Below are 17003 nucleotides of genomic sequence, written 5' to 3' on the forward strand. Positions count from 1 at the left end.
TTTTCAGCACATCAGCTTCCTCTATCTCTATCCATTCCAGCATGCATACCTGCTCTTCAAAGGTTTCATTCACTACAAAATTCGTTTCTTTCGTAAAGACCGAAGCAAAAAACTTATTTAGGGCTTCCCCTACCACCTCAGACTCCACACACAAGTTCCCTATGCTATCCCTGATTGGCCTTACTTTTTCTTTGACCATTCTCTTATTCCTCACATAAGTGTAAAATGCCTTTGTGTTTTCCCAGATTCCTTCTGCCAAGCCTTTCTCGTGCCCCCTCCTGGCTCTCCTAGTCTAATGGCTGGTTTGTTTACTTGATAGGCAACTGTCCAAGAATGAAACTGCATTTGTGACAATGTATGTATACACAGGTTTTTTTGTATGAACAAAATTTTGGGAATAAAAATGTCACCTGATAGTGTTTTCATATTCACTACCACTTAAGATTCTAAAAGGTCATTTTTAGGGTTATTTAATATTCACTAAACTTTAAAAAAACTGGTTAAGTAGCAGAACCCACACGACTATTTTGTGCTGGTATCAGGGTAGCTCAGACCTTTTATAACAGACTGCTTGATACAACATTTCTTGATACAACATTTTCAAAATGAGAAGCTTTAAATACAGTATACAAAGTACTGTTGCAATTGACCATAATTTGATGAAAAAACCTTAAGGTTTAAACTAGTATAAAGATAAGTTATGGCTGCCATAGTAGGAAGGCAAACAGATGCAAGGTGGATTTCTCAGGATTCTGTTTTTAGAATTCTTTACGCCAGCTGCTATTGACTGTATTCAAACAGTCTTTGAACTAGAAAACAGAGTTGTGGGAGATGAGCAGAGAAGTGTGGCTGGTGCCATGTTCAGGTAAGCCATGATTTTAAGCAAATAGCAGAACTTGGGGGCTGTAACCTACTCTTATTTCTTACATACTATTTCTGGACTGAAGTGTCTTACCCTCAAACTAGAATGCAAAATTCCACTTGTGATCATTCCTTTCTAGATGCACTATTAGAGAATCACCAATCCTGTTGTCATGTTATATAATATATTACCTGATCTAGAATAGCCTGCTCCAAAGTAGGCTCCAATGTAATCTAGGAAAAAACACCTCACCGATTCGGGGACTGCATTTGCCAGTTTGATTTGTCTAAGTTGCTAGTTACTCTTGAAGTCTACTTTAAATTGACCAGGTTCACTAAGCCTCACCTCCTGGTCTCTCTAATTCGTGTTCTGGCAGGTTGTCCATAGCTCAATCACAAGTTAAGCCAAGCCAGAAAGAGATGAACAACTCCTGTCTGCTTATATGCCCGTCACCAGAACAAATCTACTATGTCTTTAATAATGAGATGGACCACTGATTCCTGATGTTTATGTTCCTCACCAGCTGAGACACCCTCAATTTTGACATTTTTGAAGAGTGAGATTAGAAGAAATAAGATTAGAAAAGTTACTGATCCCACCACTAATACATTTTAGTTAGGCCCACCCCACCTGGCCCTCTACTAGTGCTGAGATCAGTTGAATCCTCTGCAGGCAAAACCCCCTGTCTTTGTCCATGTACAAAAAGTTCCAGGTAGCCCCATTGGCTCACCTTCACTGTCAGAAGTGGTAACAATCAAAAATTTACTTCCCCCACCAAAGTGTCCAGGTAACTTTTGCCCCCGTTTCCAATATAGCACCTGAAGCTTGGATTCCAACTCCTACCCAAGCCTTAGATCATTTACTAGTGAGAATGATTTTCCCATCCACTCATCTGATTGTTGGACTAATTGAAAACCCTTTATATTCCAAAACATTCACATGTCCTTTGTAAAGGTGGCACCTAAACATTGCCCACACCAGCTGAGTTCAAATTTGTAGGACAGATTAGTGTCCTTAGCCCATTTGAATCCTAGCATACTGTGCACCCAGCTTTATCTTGTCACTTAATGTAGAACAGATGCTAGTTTATGTTTGCTTTGAATATACACTGAACACCTCACCCCCCACAAATTCCTTTGCACTCATGTTAACTGAATTAATAATGCAACCTAACCTAAGGAGGGTGAAAAGTTTAAGTGTTTGCATGAGGGTCAAGAACTCAATCTGATGAGTGATGGGACTCAACTGGAATGGCATATTAGTGAATGGAGCAAGTACTAGTGAAGCCCTGGTCAATCTGATCAGATCCAACAACAGAAATCTATGTAAGGAAGCCCAGAAGGCTGTGCTAAATGCTACAAGTGGAAATAATCAGCACAGCCAAGCAAATTTAAAGTTTTATTTGCCTATCAGTCCTATTTTGGTGGAATTGTTTCATACCAAGGGTGTTCCTTTTCCTGCCAAGATCATGTACATGGGCAATGAATTTAGTCTGAATGACTAAAGTTTACAAATGCACAAGTAGACTTGAGGGAAAGTTGACTTTATTTTTGATCAGACAGCATCAACAAGAAATCCAAGAAAGTTGGTCACCATCTTATTCAAGAGAATCGGAACAAATCATACAGATCAAGTACAAACAGACTATTCACTTAAATTCTGTCCTATTTTGTGGTAAGAGAGAAGATGAGGGAAATAAAATCCATAGTGTCAAGTGTTGGCCAGCATTGCAACAAGGTGCTCAGTCACTACAGTACCAAGGGAAAGGTTGCTTAAGTTTATTCCTCTTTAGATCACCACCAGCAACTGATTTTGGTAGCTATTCCAAACCAACCAGGATGGCCAGTCACCTACTGGAGTATTCTGCATATTGTACTTTGGTAGCTTTGAATTTGGTTATGCATTTACCACAGGTTAAATGGCAGAGGATAAACCATTTGTTCAGTTGGCTGGCTGTGAAGCTAGTAATCAGTACAGAGCCTTGACAATAAAATCATGAGAAATTTGATCATGCAAGGATTTAGTTTGACATTAAATGCTAAGCTAAATACCCAAATAGAAATTCAAAGTTTCAGGCCATCCCTTCTGTTCATTCACTTTGAGTTGGGTTAATCTTAATTAAAATTAACCTTACAGTCTCTATTTAGGATGTTAACATTAAATAACTCCGTAAGGTCAGTGCTGTTGCTTTCTTGAAGAAAGGCAAATTCCTTGGAAAAGTAAAAAAGGAAGTGAATACTACTAGAGGACAGTTAAGATTGCACACTCTAGAAAGATTTGGGGATAAGTTTAAAATACCAGGACTACCAGTATTAGTCAACCTAGGACTGAGAAAATGATTGGTATTTGACCTTGGTATCATTCCCAATACTGACTCAAATGACTGCTTAGATTTACAGCAATGCAAATAGCAAGAAATGGATTAGTGTTAACTGACTTAGCATTTGCCCAATAGAGATACTAGCTAGTATGGTATTTAATACTTCATTTTAAATTAGTGCATTTGGGATTGCTAGCTATTCATAAGACTGTAGTGAGTGTTGTGAAAGCAAGGGTCAAAACCAGAACTAGAAAGTGCTCTTAAAATACAGGAGCCATTTGTTACTACTGACTGATTAATCTTTGCAAAGTGATCAAAGCTGCAATTCAGATTTACATTAAAAAATTTTAGATGTGGCTCTGGCATGTTGACATTCAGGTGTCAGAACAGCAAAATTAGCCCAAAACTTCGATTAAAACATTGCAAGTTTGTAAACATCCTTAAAGAGCCAACAAAACCACCACTATTCTAGAAACATGCAGAATATAGTTTAAGTAGTTCAAGGAGGAAGAAAGAATGACATTACTTTACGTAACAAAACATGGAGTTCAGTTGAGAACTGTTCCAAGGCCCTACTTGTGTCCCATTGGAATGGTCAACTCAAAATTTCAGGCTACGTGTAGAAGACTTACTACAGAACAAATCTCATTTGGAATCTGGAAGGAGTTGTATACTTCATTTTTCCAGTGGAAAGTTTCACAATTGAAATTTAAATTAAAGTTAAGCTGATTTAAATTAAATGCAAAGTGGAGGCTCAGTTCTCAGACTAGTGAGTCAGTTATAGGGTAACTAGTTTACCCCCAAAGAGGTTAAAATCATGAGGCAAGTTTGAAAGTGACATTAGGAAAGTGGCAGCATTATAGCAGATGGAGAGAAATACAAGTGTAGATACTGAGAAATAGACTCCCTATAGAAGAAAGCAATTGGAATAGTGTGCTTCAGCACAAGCTTTAACAAAGAGCTCCAATTGCAGCAACTGGAAACCTGATCCACAGAAATCACATTTCTAACTGCTTTGGAAAATCTACTTAGAAAATAAAAGGGCTGCTTTTAAATCAATCCAACAGAACAAGGACTAACTAGCCAGATCATTTGTGCTTAGCACTTGCAGAACATGCTTTAACTTAATGGATTAGGAATTAGGCAAATCAGCCATTGCTACACCATCTAGAGTTTAGAAACTGTGCTATTTGGTTAGAATGAGGGTCATAGAGAAAGGAATGGATAAAGCAGAGAAGAAAAATTAAAGTCACAGCATACAAGATACCAAAATTAGTTGACAATACTCTTACTGAATGGTAAACATTTAGCTTTAGTTATAGCCTAAAACAATTAAGACCAATGAAAACTACTTTATAACCAGTAATGTCTGGAAACTGACTACTGGATGAACGGGCCTTTTGCCCATTAGGATTTTAATCTATTTGTATCCATGTTTGAACTGACAGGCAAAAATTCCTTATGTTCAGAGATTACAAACTGGGTCACTGCAATATTTACATTTGCACAAAACTAGCCTTTCTGCAGCACTAATTGAGGCAGTAGATAATTGGAGATCACATCGCTTCATGGGAAAATTACATTGTTTCCAACTTTAGTTGTTCAGACAAGTAGTACCCCACAGGATGCAGAGAAAGAAGGTCCATTATAGACACTACTTCCAATCTGGTCTAAGTGAAAGGAATGCATTTCAGGTAGCTGTTACTGATTGCCAGTTTAAAGCTGTCAAATTGCCAGCCTATTTATCTTTTAGCCTCAAGATTGACAAGTGTCTAGAGACTGTTATAACAGTTTGCTGGGAGTGTTACAAATTCAGAGATTCGAAGAAGCTAGTCAATTTACTAGAGATAATGGCTTAAGAAAGTTATGCTACATGCTCAGACTTGCCAAACTGGTTGGATCAATGGCCAAGAAATTGGTTTTAAACAATTCCATCTAGTTTGAGCTCAGACCAAGCATCCAGATTTCCATTGTCAATACTGGTAATCTTCAAATCATGATCAAATAAATTTAGTACTCACTTCAGTGAGGACAGCACTGACCCATTTGCCAATCTAGTCCACAACTTGTGCATCATCTAAAAATAGTCGTCAACTATTGTTTAAAAGATCTTGCAACTCAGATTAGCCCAAATGAATCTTGAACAACCAAGTGAATCTTAGATTTGTTTCCTGCAAAATGAGCAAAACAGCAGTGACATCAGGGCAGATTGAAATGTCATCCAGTTGTGTGATGAGGGGAGTAACAGAATTCAAAAGCAAAGATTGTGACCTGTTGCCATAGTTGTAGCTTGATGGCTCCATTTTAGAATAGTGTCAACTGAACTTGTTGTTACAGGGCAGGATTAATTTGTTAGGTAGAAGTGCAGTGAGGGAAATTTAAGGGCAAGATAAAATTATGGCTAAAATTCAGAGTTTATTTAATCTCAGGACTGATTTCCAAATACTTAAAGTTTAATAATTTAAGCCAGATTTTACAAATTGGGACTTCTTTCACCCAATTCCACAACTACCATGCCCAGTAAGGATGGGATGCTGATGTGCAATATTTAGTGCAGCTGAACTTCAAATGTTGCTATCAGATGTTCTGGTTAGTTTTGACCCCAATCCACAAAACCCTTTTTGGGAGACAAGATGTGATAGGAAGGCAAATTGACTACTACAAAAAAGTGTCACAATCCAAGTGTTTCAAAACAGTAGTACACAAGACCATTCAAGGCAACAGTTTAAGACAATTTTACCTGGAGTTTCAATTGGTCAAGTCCATTTTGGGCATAAAGTCTGCCAAAAATTGTCAAATCAAGTGGGCCATCATGTTAAAACCATTACTGGTCAGGAGACGAATGCAGTTGAAGTTTAACTTTATTGTGCACAGGAACAGATCTGTCTCTGCTGGACTAACGCCCTTAGCAGCAGCCACCTCCACCACTGCCTTGCTTTAATGGAGTGCTCTGGATTCGGACATTAGACTTCTCATCATTGTGTGTAGGACCTGTGCCCATGCGATTCTTGATTTCAGCAGCCATTGTCACAAAGGCCTGTTCAACATTAGTGGCATTTTTTGCACTGGTTTCCAAGAATGGAATTTGGAGAGAATCAGCATACTCCTACAAAAAGAGTGTTAGAGCAGTATTAGCAATTTTGGAAATCCAAGCCCAAAATTGAGACCAGAACCAAGGTCTAAAGTTTCTAATAGCTAGGAATGATTTGAGATTGAGTGCAAACACTCAGCTAGATGATTAATCAGACTGTTGCTCTAGATATTCATTAGAAATCTAATGTTGGCATTTTGGTTAAAAAGCCATTCAATTTTAATGCAAGCACTGGCATATTTTAGTCAGATAATAGGAACAGCAGATGGAGAATCTCAGATAAGGTGTGGAGCTGGATGAACACAGCAGGCCAAGCAGCACCTTAATGTCAGCTTCCTTGCTCTTAAGATGCTGCTTGGCCTGCTGTGTTCATCTGGCATATTTTGCTCTGTCTTTAGAGTTAGGGTTGGGTATGCACTAGTACATCAATTCAACATTCCAAATTGCTGCTAAACAAGTTCTAGCCCCAATTTCTGAGTGGTGGCTCAGAAGCTGGAGATTAATTTTGTACCCATTTTATTAGACTTGCTTTCTGGACATTGTTTTTAAACTGCTTAGAATGAAAAACAATGAAACTAAGTCTGGAGCATCTGTGGAGAGAAATGGAGTTCAAAAAGATGCTCAGAATACTGTGTACTTGGACTGCAACAATCTGGAGAATGAAGGGACAAGAGATAAGGGAGGGAGAGAAACAGACCAAGTTACCATTTTAAAATATTAATCTCTTATCCATAGTATTTTGCTGGAATGCTTAGTTTATACATTCTGGCTAAAGAACATGTTTCCCTTTTCAGATGAGTGCAATGGTTGCTATCTATCTGTACAGATAGAAGTTACCCCCAACTACAAATACCAAGGACAAATTTTGCACTAGTGACCAGTGTAGACACCAAGTAGAATTAAGAACATTTGTCCATTTAGTTTAGTAACACTTATGTCTATTCAAGGAGTAGTAATACAGTAATTCATATGACATGGTACCATTGGCTGGTCTAGATCAACCTGTACAATCTGGAAGTTTGAAGAGTTAAAAATCAATAAGGTGACTTAATGGCAAAAAATATGTTGGTCTAAGGAGCTCCAAAATAGTGAAATTTGAAGCCATATCTAATGTGCATTTATCCATCAACATTTGAGATAGCTAATCAGCCTATGAAAAAGTCAGGCATGAAATTTATATTTAGCACAGTTTAAAAAGCCACCTAGGATCAAGGCAGCCACTTATCTACATTCCCACCAGCTTTTAGTTTAAAAAATTAAGTTTCAGAAAACTGGCACTTGTAGGCAAGATGGATAGTCTAGACAGAAACAAAAAACAAGTCTTGCTTCCAGAAGGCCTACAACTGAAAATGCAAAGATTCACCATCCTTGTTAGTAACTAGGCACCTTGAGTAAACATACATGCAAAGACTGTTAGACACACAATCTGGAAATAAACCAGGTATTTTAAATTCTCCAGAGGCAGCTATCAAAAATGGGCAAGTCTAATTAGTTTTGCCATTTCAATATAAACCAAAGTTAAATAGCTTCTAGTAACTAGGGCTGCCTTTGTAACATGCAACGAAGTGTTGAGATTTCTGCCAGGGTAGATTTTTCTTCTGTCTGCTTTGAGGCAAAGCCTTTACTTAAATTTCTAGTCAAGAATCAGGCTCAGCAGGTTAAGCTGCACAAGTCTGCAGTGTCACTGATTCCCCTGCAGACCTTGTTTAATATTCTAGTGCCTTGGGGTATCCAAGAGCCTACAATCTTGAGTTTTTGAAAGCTTGAGATTGTAGATGTAGGAGTATTCTTGTTCAATTGGGAGAAGTTAAACCATTTCAGTGCATGCTGAAACCATACTAACAAGTTACTAATGAGTACTAAACCCATCAGATCCACAAACATGTTAATTTACATACCTTAGCTGTAGTATAATCTACTACTTTTTTAGTGGTCAAATCACATTTATTTCCTACTAATAATTTGTTCACGTTTTCACTGGCATAGCGAGCTATTTCCTCCAACCACTGTTTAACATTATTGAAGGAATCCTGCAAAGTGCAAAAATACCAAAGTGTCAAATCACACAACAACCATGTGTCACCACAGCAAGTAGTCAAGCAGCTTTAAATTGCTATCATGTTTTATGTGGCTTCCAATGGCAGGGGGGGGAGAAACACTGGTGTTATTTTAATTTCAGCAAGCTGCTGTACCCCTACTGTAGACAGGATACATTTGTCATGAAAGAAAGGTCAGGGTAATCTGGGATACACAAGGATGAAACTTCTGGTATTGTCTGATATGGTTTTAAGAGTGTTTTATCCTGGTTCTAGTTGGGAGAACAAATGCTGGGCAGTCTAAGAAACAGTTCAAGTTGGAACAAAAAAGCAGCCACCTGGCTGGGTGCAGTCAGCTCAGACCAAAGTCTTCTAGTTGAAGCTTTTTGTTCTAAGATGCTGCAGTTTTGAAGCAAGACTCACTTGTTTCCCTTAAAGTAGCAGGCAGGGGGGGGGAAGAAAACAATTGAGGGGGTATAGATGGGGGGCAGAGAGCAAGCACATTGATGTAGAAATAGGGGGGGGAAGAAGGGGGTTGGAAGAGGAAGGTGCTGAAAAGAGATGAGATTAGTTAGGTGGTTTGTCTGGTGCAGATTTGATGGGCCAGAGGGCCTTGGGTCTGAACTGTGCTGACCAAGCCCATTTCCTAGCACTTGGCCCAGACCCTTTAAACACTTTGTCCAAAGACCTTCAAGTGTTTAGAATGTACCCACTTCAACTTTTGCTGGCAGCTCATTCCATATGCTTACCACCCTCAGGTTCCCATGTATTCTTTCCCCTCAAAGGCTTTTGAAGCTTTTGGGGGGCAGGGGGGGGGGGGGGTGTCAGTGCATTCACTCCATCCAGGAGTATCTTATACACTTTGATAAGTTACCCCCACCCCCCAAAGTCTCTTATTCTCTAGACAGTCTTGCTTGTCCAACCTCTTACAACTGCCCCAGCAACATTGTTAATTTCTGCATTCTTCCAGTTGCAAAACAGCCTTCCTATAGGAAGGTTACCAAAACTGAACAATACTCTAAGTGCAACCTCACCATGTACAACTACTAGCTCCCCAACCTCTATACTCAATGCCCTGACTGAAAGCCAGTGTGCCAGAAACCTCCTTCACTGCTGTCTACCTATGACCCCACTTAGAACTGTGCACCTGAACTAAGGTTTCCCTGGTCCACTACTCAAGGCCTTATTTGTCACGAAACTCCTACTTGGATTTGCATTTTGGAAAGTCAGCACCCTCAACTTATGTTGAAGTCCATTTGCCATTTCAGCCCACTTCCCCAGCTGATCAAGATCCTATTGCAATTTCTGAACCTTCCTCACTTGTCCAGGATACCCATTTAATGTTATCTGCAAGCTTAATTATACCTTTTGTGATCTCATCCAAGTCATGGATTATAGAATACTGACAGCTATGGGCCCAGCATTGACCTGAGACAGTCACAGGCCTCCAGTTAGACAAGCAGCCTGCTAGCATTACCCTCTGCTTCCTACCATCAATTCAGTTGTGTATTTATTTTGCCAGTTCTCCCTGGATTCCCTGTGATCTACCCTTCTAGAGCAGCCTATGATGTGGAACCTTAAGGAAAATCCATATAGACTAACTACTGCCCTGCCCTCAACCACCTTCCTGGTCACTTCAAATAAATTAACAAAGTGAGATATAATCTCCCACATACAAAGCCAAAGGCTTAATTAGCTCCAAGAACCTCCAGAGATCAGCAGATAGTATTGATCCAAGAGCCAACTACATATGGAAGAAGGGTCAATTCAGTTGTTAGGTAAGGAAGGAGGCCGAGTGGAGCATAAACATTGGGATTACAGCAGAGGGGCCTGCCAAAGAAAAGCCAGTTTGCAGCACAAGAGAAAGTCTCATGAAATTACAGCAATTCAAGCTGTGTTTTACACACTTAATGACAAAGTACAATGGAAAGAAGGGATGAAAGGTCTAAAACAAGAACAGGTGCAGAAGGTTAGAATAGAAGGGGAGAAGTGAATCAAGTAGAAAAACTCCATATCTATTAACAATATTTGAAAATCAGTTTAAGACCGACAGGGATGAAATTAGGATACTTGTCCTTTAACACAAATCACTTTGGTTGTAGGGTCTTTCTACACAGTATATGCACAGAAATTCAGGATTGTGATTTTAGAGTCTAGGGAGAACTGGTGTCTGGACTGACACCCTTACCAAAAACTCTAGAATCAAATCAGAATTGCAAACAGTGCAAAATTTGGATTTTCTTTCACATGATTCAAACTGAATGGAGGCAAAACAATTGAGAAGTTAGATTTGAAAACTCTGCATCTTGTTTAGAATTGGCAATACAGTACCTCAAATGACATAATGAGTGGTATGCACCATTCTAAGTTCTCAGCTGTCCAACTTTAACTCCGAAGAGACATTTCAGACCAGGTAATTAAGAGATTTCTCAAGTTACTTTTAAGGCAGTCAAAGCCATCTATTCTAGGTTCCTAGTGTAGTCTGATGTTGCAGACTAGTGTATGAAGCTCAAGACTGAAAAGATAGCCTGATCTTCAACTCAATAGCCAATAGGATAGTTTTAGCTATGTACATCATTCCTTACACAAGAGCAGAGAACTGTCCCTTTTCTATTGTAACTCTTGCCACACTATGCCAAACCAGGTGATTAATGCCATCCTACCTGGTCTGTGACATCATACACAATAATAATCCCATGTGCTCCTCTGTAGTAACTGGAAGTGATGGTCCTGAATCGCTCTTGTCCTGCTGTATCCCACTGAAAACATGTTAAAACTTGTTTAAAAACAATTTTCAAATTAGGACCCAGTGACACAAGATAACTTGAATGCTAATGATTTATAAAGACAGATGTACAGCACAAACATACCCTTTGACCTCACTTGAATGTGTCAACCAAATATCCCAAATAAGTTTAGTCCTACTTGCCAGCACTTAGCCCATATGCCCTCAAACCATTCCTTTTAATATACCTAACCAGATGCCTCAAAATGTTGCTACTGTATCAGTTGCCTCCACTTTCTGGCAGCTCATTCCATGAGCCATCCTTTGGCAAAATGCTGCCCTTTAGTTCCTTCTAAATCTTTAAGCAACTGGGTCTCTGAAAGTTGCCTAGGAAAGCATTTGGCATCATTAAAATCAGCTTCATCTTGAAGGTACATTAGTGAGGGAGTTCCATGTTCTCATGAATCTTCACTTTTACAGGATCAGTTAGAGGTCTACCTTCCAAACAGGTCAACCTTCCATACATCAAGAGCTGCTTTCAAATTGTGTCCTCCATGGAGGACACAATCTCAGCTTTCCAACCCAATCCTTCATCCCAGGAAGGATTCTGGTTACCTCTGTAAACCTCTCCAGGTGTCTCACATCGACAACATGGGGAGGCCACAACTGGACAAAGTATTCAGGCCCCAACTGAAATTTAAGATTTAAAACCTCCCCTGCTTTTGTATTCAACAGCACTGGGAGATATTTATCACTGCCTGCTCATTCTCAGCTTTCATGTTGCAGGCATTTGTATCATGTTAAAACAATTTGCCACTTGGAAATACTTGATGTCAAATCATGTATAGAGCAGAAAACTTGTCCGGTAGCAAGTTGTGGGAAACAAAATCTTACCAGCTTAAAAGCTTAATTTACCACAACCTGTCTTTTGGCTTTATTCAGTTGCCAATTGACCCTCCTATTCCACAAGCCCCAAAGTTGTTAACTAGTCTGGGGCAGATTGTAGGCAGTACTCAATCCCCATTACCTTTAGGGAAGGCAAATCTGTTGTTGCTTGTACAAGCAACAAACACCATTGATAGCCTTTCCCAATTTAAAGCCAAAACCTTGCAGTTTAGCTGGATTGTAATTGCTAGGGGAGTCTTTGCCTATTCTTTAAAGCCAAAATATCTTCCACACCTTTAGAACAAAAAGAGGTGGTGATCACAGCAAGCCTTTGTTTCCACTCCAGTTCAGAGCAACTAAGGGATACAAGGTACTAGACTAGCAGTGACCAACCTACCCTAATCAAAACAAGGGTCAGTAAAAGCATCTCCTTCAACCATGCACTGCTTCTAATGATGAATCCTGACATTCTTCCTCTACTCAATGTCACCATGTTGTGACAGCTGTATAGTCTTCACTCATTTTCATCACTGACTACCTTAAGGCAATTGGAAGCAATGCCTTGAACAGGTTCATCTAGCCTTTGATATGAAGGCTATCAACATGCTATTCAATTGAAGAATTTCACTGTTTAGAATAGAATTTTTGCAATAATTTTAAGACTGAGCTTATTCACCTTCACATACACAGGCCAAGACCAGAGTCTCAGCCTGTTCTTTTGGAATACAAAAGGGGAATTTTAATACCAGTTGGCTCTTTTTTGGAGACTATCCCATCCAGCTCAAATATAACCCTGTTACAAGTGACATTAGCTGTGTCACAGCAGTTTGAATAGGTTTATTTCTTCCAGTAACAGTGACCCAAACAGTTCAGGTAGTCTTTGTAGCAAAGTTAACCTGACAGATTGAGAAAATCCCTTAGAACTGAAGGGTTGCTCAAGTAACAAGGATGAAATCTTGTATATCAAAACAAATTTAAGTCTCCACACTAGTTTGGTCAGGATAACAAGGCTATGGCCTTCCCCTAATCTAAACCAGAACTTAAAGCCAAGTAACCATTCCACTGCACAGGTGTTAGCCAATTCAAAATGTAAGCAAATATTCAATATACTTCACCCTACTGCAAGTGCATAAATTATTGTACCTCTAGCCAAAGTAACACCACCCATGGGTCCAATCAAGTTCTCTTGCAATTTTTGCAACAGCAATTATTCAAGCTTGACAGACTTAAAGTTTGCTGTCATTTGTACTAATTGACCTTGAACTTAGTCAATAAAACAATGCCAGACTATATTCCAGACAGACATACTTACAATCTGTAACTTGATGGTTTTACCCTCTAATTCTATGGTCCGGATTTTGAAGTCAACACCAATTGTACTTATGTAGCTTTCAGTGTATGTATCATCCTAAAAAGAAAGTGGAGGGAGATATTCAACAATCCAACATTCATCTGATTCCTCCCAGAAGGCTTCAGCTACCTGAAATTTGTCAGTACCAAAACTTCATTACAAATACAAAAGGCAGTGTTCATATTTCTGGATCATCCAAAATAGCAATCTAGAAGTTACAAATTGAAATTGCTCCAATTTCCTGTTTAAAAATAAGTTGTGACTAAAACCTGATCTACAAAATAATCAGTGGTTTAGTTATAGAAACTAGCAACTCTGGGGTGGCGGGGGGGGGGGGGGGGGGGGCTCTTAAGAATGCAATTCAGTTGAGAACTTTAAGATGAAAGCAACTAACGATGTCTCTGATGGTTCATGTAGTTGACTTACTGACTAGTATCTAGGCACTGAGGTAAAAAACAAAACATGATCAAACATTACCAAAAGGAAACTACCTCAAATTAAAAACTGAGCAATTCTACAGACATGAAATTCCAAGACTGCAGTTAAGAGTGCCACACTTGAAATTTCAGACTTGTCTTAGGGAAGCAGACTCAGTGGTGAAGAGCATTGAACTAGACAGGGACAGTATCTGATTAGTGCTGGGGAATTTAAAAGGAAAGTCATGAACAATGAGAATTACTGCTCAGTTTTTGTTGATTGCAGTGAAGAGCTACAAACCGGACTTCAGGATGAACTCCAACCTCAATGCCCAAAATTCAAGGGTTAATGAATCATTAGAATAATTCATACTTTGATCCAAAATAAGCCTTTCATTGAAAGCTACAATTTCCATCAAGACTAAAGTGACATGGTCTCTAACCCCATGTGCTTCCTTGAGGTCTGGCTTGAGCAGGATCATTATGGACTTGGTTTGAAAGTTTAAAAGGAACTCCTTGAATGCAAGGTGAATCCAAAGCGTCAGAAATTATGAAAAGTCCTTGAAATAGGGATTTGTAGGTTCACCATATGCTTCCATGATAAAACCAGATGAAACTACTGGGATTCTTGGAGAATCCCAAAGCAGAATTTTTCCACTATTCACTACCCTACCTCACTGTCAACCTCAACTAGAGTAAGCTGATTCAATGCCTTGAATTGACTGGGAATTAAACACCACAGCTGAACAACTAGTTCATACTTTAAACACCAAACTTCAGATGTAACTCCAAGAATGAAGAGTTGATTTTTCCCTCCCAAGTATTTTTGCACTCGAACCAAAAGCTATTATTTGACCAAGAAAGTGGAGTAAGATAAAGCCTTAGTGATTTAACACAGCATACTAGCTGTAGCTGGAACTTGCAAGTCCAGGAGAGCACTTAGGGCAGCACAGTGGCTCAGTGGTTAGTACTGCAGCCTCAGCAGCAGGGACCCGAGTTTGATTCCCACCTCAGATGACTGTCTGTATGGAGTTTGCACATTCCCCATGTCTGGGTGGGTTTCCTCCTAGTGCTCTGGTTTCCTCTCAGTCCAAAGATGTGCAGGTTAGGTGGGTTGGCCATGCTAAAAATTGTCTAGTGTTCAGGGGTGTGGGGGTTTGGGGGAGAAGAGGAAGGAAAGAGAAGAAATTGGTCTGGGTGGGATGCTGCAAGGGGCAGTGTGGACTTGTTGGGCCAAAAAGGGCCTGGTTTCCACGCTGTAGGGAAATCTAATCTAAAACAATGTCTCAATGGAGATAGTATGCCAGAAACCCAGGCTTACTATTCTTGAACTAGATATAAAAATTGATAAGTATGCAAAGTGTCCAGCATACCTGTTTACCACACCCAGGTATAGTGCATTTAACTTCTAGAGTAATTGTTAACCACTGAATTATCAACATTAGCTACAGCAAACTTCACCTCCCTTGTAGCAGTTGAGATGCCAGAATTGGTGTTATGGTAGAAGACACTGGAAAAACCAATGCAATTCATTAACAAAAACAGCATTAATTCATCTTGGAGATTAGTTGCTTGTTGCAACAATGGCAGCCTGTTTTTACTATTAAGACACTAAGTAACAGGCTTCAAAAATTTGAAGTGGTCAAGGGTAAACTCTACATTGCTAGTATCCTGAAATAGAAGTGGGTTTGAACAGAATGCTGTAGTTTCTATTTCCTTCAGTTCTGATCTTGACCTTTGGTTTTGCGCTTCACCAGGAGGCATCAGCACAGGCTCAAGTTTGAGGTCTGACTTATTGGTTCAAAGCCAGATTACAACTAAAATGTTCTGGTTTAGAGCTTTAGGTATTTTACAAGACCACAACTAGCCTTTTAGTTCAAAGGCCGAATTTGTACCCACAAGCTGTTCAGCTACCCACCAACCAGTCTAGTTAGGCTCTTGGCTTTAGACACCTTTTGTTAACTCAATCTAAACCAGAAATATCAACATACTGTCAAAATATGACAATTCCTTCCCTAATGACATTGTGGGTCAACCTACAGCAGCTCATCTTTAAGGGCAACAATGGAAGGCCAAGAAATGCTAACTAGGCTGTGGACATTGTTAAATTCTCTTGTAGCCAGCAGTCTGTTGCTGGCAGAAGTCTTGTGGACTGGCACAAAGGATCTCTACCAATCTAAACAACTCCCTCACTGCATGAAAGCAACAGCATACACCATTTGCATTTCAATAGCTGAAAGATGGAGGCTGCTGAGAAGTACTGCACATTATAATGAGAGAGAGGCTGGATGAACACAGCAGGCCCAGCAGCATCTCAGGAGTGCAAAAGCTGACATTTTGGGCCTAGACCCTTCAGAGAGGGGGGGGATGGGGTGAGGGTTCTGGAATAAATAGGGAGAGAGGGGGAGGTGGACTGAAGATGGAGAAAAGAAGATAGTGGGGAGGAGAGTATAGGTGGGGAGGTAGGGAGGGAATAGGTCAGTCCAGGGAAGATGGACAGGTCAAGGAGGTGGGATGAGGTTAGTAGGTAGGAGATGGAGGTGTGGCTTGGGGTGGGAGGAAGGGATGGGTGAGAGGAAGAACAGGTTAGGGAGGCAGAGACAGGCTGGACTGGTTTTGGGATGCAGTGGGTGGAGGGGGAAGAGCTGGGCTGGTTGTGTGGTGCAGTGGGGAGAGGGGATGAACTGGGCTGGTTTTGGGATGCAGTGGGGGGGGGGGGGGAGGAAGGGGAGATTTTGAAGCTGGTGAAGTCCATGTTGATACCATTAGGCTGCAGGGTTCAAGCAGAATATGAGTTGCTGTTCCTGCAACCTTCAGGTGGCATCATTGTGGCACTGCAGGAGGCCCATGATGGGCATGTCATCTAAAGGATGGGAGGGGGAGTGGAAGTGGTTTGTGACTGGGAGGTGCAGTTGTTTATTGCAAACCAAGCGGAGGTGTTCTGTGAAGCAGTCCCCAAGCCTCCGCTTGGTTTCCCCAGTGTAGAGGTAGCCACACTGGGTACAGTGGATGCAGTATACCACATTGGCAGATGTGCAGGTGAACCTCTGCTTAATATGGAAAGACATCTTGGGGTGTGGGATAGGGGTGAGGGAGGAGGTGTGGGGGCAAGTGTAGCATTTCCTGCTGTTGCAGGGGAAGGTGCTGGGTGTGGTGGGGTTGGAGGGCAGTGTGGAGCGAACAAGGGAGTCACGGAGAGAGTGGTCTCTCCGGAAAGCAGACAGGGGTGGGGATAGAAAAGTGTCTTGGTGGGGTTGGATTGTAGATGGCGGAAGTGTCAGAGGATGATGCGTTGTATCCAGAGGTTGGTGGGGTGG

General features: G+C 40.5%; 1 protein-coding gene across 1 annotated transcript in view; it reads right to left on the reverse strand.

Moving 5' to 3' along the window:
- Positions 1–2389: 2389 nt before the first annotated feature.
- The window catches only part of LOC125447730 (ras-related protein ORAB-1-like), a 30868-nt gene continuing 16254 nt past the window's right edge, over positions 2390–17003 (reverse strand). Inside the window, exons 3-6 of the mRNA XM_048522377.2 lie at positions 13232–13327; positions 10973–11068; positions 8172–8303; positions 2390–6288 (exon numbers count right to left, since the gene is read on the reverse strand). Coding sequence (XP_048378334.1) covers positions 6088–6288; positions 8172–8303; positions 10973–11068; positions 13232–13327 — 525 coding nt within the window. The 3' untranslated portion in view covers positions 2390–6087. The remainder of the gene's footprint in view (positions 6289–8171; positions 8304–10972; positions 11069–13231; positions 13328–17003) is intronic.

This window comes from Stegostoma tigrinum, chromosome 39 (genome assembly GCF_030684315.1).
Source record: "Stegostoma tigrinum isolate sSteTig4 chromosome 39, sSteTig4.hap1, whole genome shotgun sequence".
NCBI lineage: Eukaryota > Metazoa > Chordata > Chondrichthyes > Orectolobiformes > Stegostomatidae > Stegostoma > Stegostoma tigrinum.